Source organism: Montipora capricornis, chromosome 3 (assembly GCF_036669925.1).
Source record: "Montipora capricornis isolate CH-2021 chromosome 3, ASM3666992v2, whole genome shotgun sequence".
Classification (NCBI taxonomy): domain Eukaryota; kingdom Metazoa; phylum Cnidaria; class Anthozoa; order Scleractinia; family Acroporidae; genus Montipora; species Montipora capricornis.
Window position 1 is genome coordinate 23,372,963 of NC_090885.1, and position 2,500 is coordinate 23,375,462.

Consider the following 2,500-nt stretch of genomic DNA (forward strand, 5'->3'; position numbering starts at 1 on the left):
GTTCCGGTATGGTGTGTACGAGCCAGGAGAAATTGAAATTTTCAATGCCATTTGTCAACTGTATGAAGATGAAATTCCCAAAATATCCGCGCTTGTTATCACTGGCTGTGAATCTTTAGACGAGGAAGGAAGGACAAGTCTCCTCAAAGAGCTTCGTACTGAAACTGCCACTAGAGGGATTGTCCAATTCATGCACAAAGGAATTTTTCCAGTGGGATTTCCAAACCTCAATAATATCAAACCAGTTCTGAGAGAAGAATATGAGCAGGGCATCTCTTATGATGCGAACGGCCTTACAAACCTTGTCTTGGGTTCTCAACTATTGACTTTGGATCGCGATATTCTCGCTAGGAAGCCGATTTCCAGGCAGTTAAGATCTTACGAGAATAAAAGAGAGAAAGGGCTTTCCCTTTCGATGCTCTGCCCTTTATTTTAATCTTCAAGTTCTTCGTTATTAATAGAACTGGAACCGAGGTTTAGCTTTGCTTAAAATTAATCTGGCTCGAATAAAGATAAACAAAACGTGACTATGGAGAAGATAATCATAAGTTGAACTCGCGATTCCAAGAAGAAGATTAACTCAATCCCGCACAACAGGCCCATCCACAACCCAGTTACATTTTAAGTTAAATGTTTTTTGGTAGGGAATCGTGCCAATTGTATTTAGTACTGAGGCACAAATTGAGGACGTAGAATAAAGAGTAGAATAAAGAGTGTAATACTAGAGCAGAACGAGTGGTCTGATATTGCGCAATAATTCCGAGAAAAGTAGAATGTCGAAACTTAGCGTTGCTTTAGGACAAAGTTCATCCACTCTTTCATCGGGAAATTTGTCTAAGGAAGCCGTTTCCCAGGAAATTAAGAGCTCAGGAAAAGACAATGGAGAAATAACTTTTGTGGTTTAAGCTAGACTAAGTGTGCGCTTTATTTTAAACTTAAGGATCTTGATTTTCTTGTATAACTCGACCTGAGGATCAGGTTTGCTTAAAATAAGTCTCCACCAACTGAAGATATACAAATAAATGAAGCTGAATTTGCGATTTCAATGAAGAGTACTGAGCCAAAAGCACTACAGTTAAGAAGTAAAATTGCCTTAAAACATGCAGTTATTCAAGCTCCAATTGTTTAGTGTGTTAAAACCCGTCCGTGGAATGAAGAATATCTGGAACAAATGATCTCATATGGCGAGAAAAGTAGGAAGACGGAATTAAGGGGTGCCTTTAACTTACACAGGCCGTCTAGTTTATACAGTTTTTTTCCACATTTTGGGCAAATCATAATGCCTGAAACTATCGACCCAGAAAGTAACAACTGTTTCCTCTTTGGATTCATGTCTTTGACAATTTTAACCTACTTCAACCATAAAGATTATTTGATCAGAATGAGTTGGAAAGCAATTTCATCACTGCACCTCGACAAGGATGTACGCAATGATGAGGAAAACTGAAAGACCGGTGTTATTATAATGATGATTAAGAGCAAAAGCGCACATTTCAGTGTGTTGCATTCTTAAGCTTGAATAGATACCAGCAAAATGTATTCACAAATGACACACTGTAGTTTCCCTTAAGCTCGCGGGTTCAATAATGTCTCACTCTAGGCGTCTATGTTGCCGGTAAGATCCGTTCTCAGGTTGAATCTGTTTTTACCCATAGGTTAAATTGGTGATCCTCATTTCGTCTAGGTTGAATACGCACTCAGATGAAATGAAGAAACTCTTTTGGAGCCTAAATTAAGCGTAGGGAAAAATTAGGGTCAGGTTAGGATTAGTTTTGGTTATTAAACATGGTTATCAAGTGCATTTTCGTCGTTGTAGTGTAGTTGTGAAAACACAGGCCTTTAGGTCTGGAGGGTCCGAGTTCGAGTACCGGTAAGTGCATAGTACAGTTCTTTGTTCCCTTTCTATGTTGAAATGTTGAGACTGAATAGATAAGTGTATGAATACAGAAACTGATAAGATGATACGAAACATTAGGAAGATGTGCTGATCGAGATGCATAAGACGAAGCCTGAGGGAAGGTGTCTTTTTAGGGGGTTGATAGCTGCTTTAAACTAGGTATAGTACATATTTCACTCATCTAAATTGAGGATCGCCAATTTAGCGAAAACGGGTTCAAACTGAGCCCGGATTTGACCTACAACATCTATGCATGAACAACAAATGCAAGGCAATGCCTCCAAACCTTTTATTTACCACATGAAATTAACTGAGAACAAATAGTAAAAGCTACCCGCGACGGAAACATAAATGAAGTGCCTTCAAATCAGATGCAACTATTTTTAACTATTTGGTCAAGCGCAATTGTGGTCAAAGAAAAGTCTGCGCTAACGTTCTACAGAATGACACACTGCCTGAGCTTTTCCCAAAAACTCAGTTGAAACATTTCCTTTCCAAGACACTTCTGGTCGGCATCCATCACAATTCTACGAAGCATTTTGATTTCATCTTCCATGTCTTCTTCTAAAGCCCTCCTTACTCTCGGTTTCAGTCTCGAGACAT

General features: G+C 39.0%; 2 protein-coding genes across 2 annotated transcripts in view; one reads left to right on the forward strand and one right to left on the reverse strand.

Moving 5' to 3' along the window:
* The window catches only part of LOC138039963 (uncharacterized), a 738-nt gene extending 302 nt beyond the window's left edge, over positions 1-436 (forward strand). The window contains exon 1 of the mRNA XM_068885780.1: positions 1-436. This exon is cut by the window's left edge and continues 302 nt beyond it. Within this exon, the coding sequence (XP_068741881.1) occupies positions 1-436 (436 nt within the window).
* A 1,897-nt stretch (positions 437-2,333) lies between these two features.
* LOC138039964 (GTPase IMAP family member 4-like) overlaps positions 2,334-2,500 on the reverse strand; it is a 702-nt gene continuing 535 nt past the window's right edge. Inside the window, exon 1 of the mRNA XM_068885781.1 lies at positions 2,334-2,500. This exon is cut by the window's right edge and continues 535 nt beyond it. Within this exon, the coding sequence (XP_068741882.1) occupies positions 2,334-2,500 (167 nt within the window).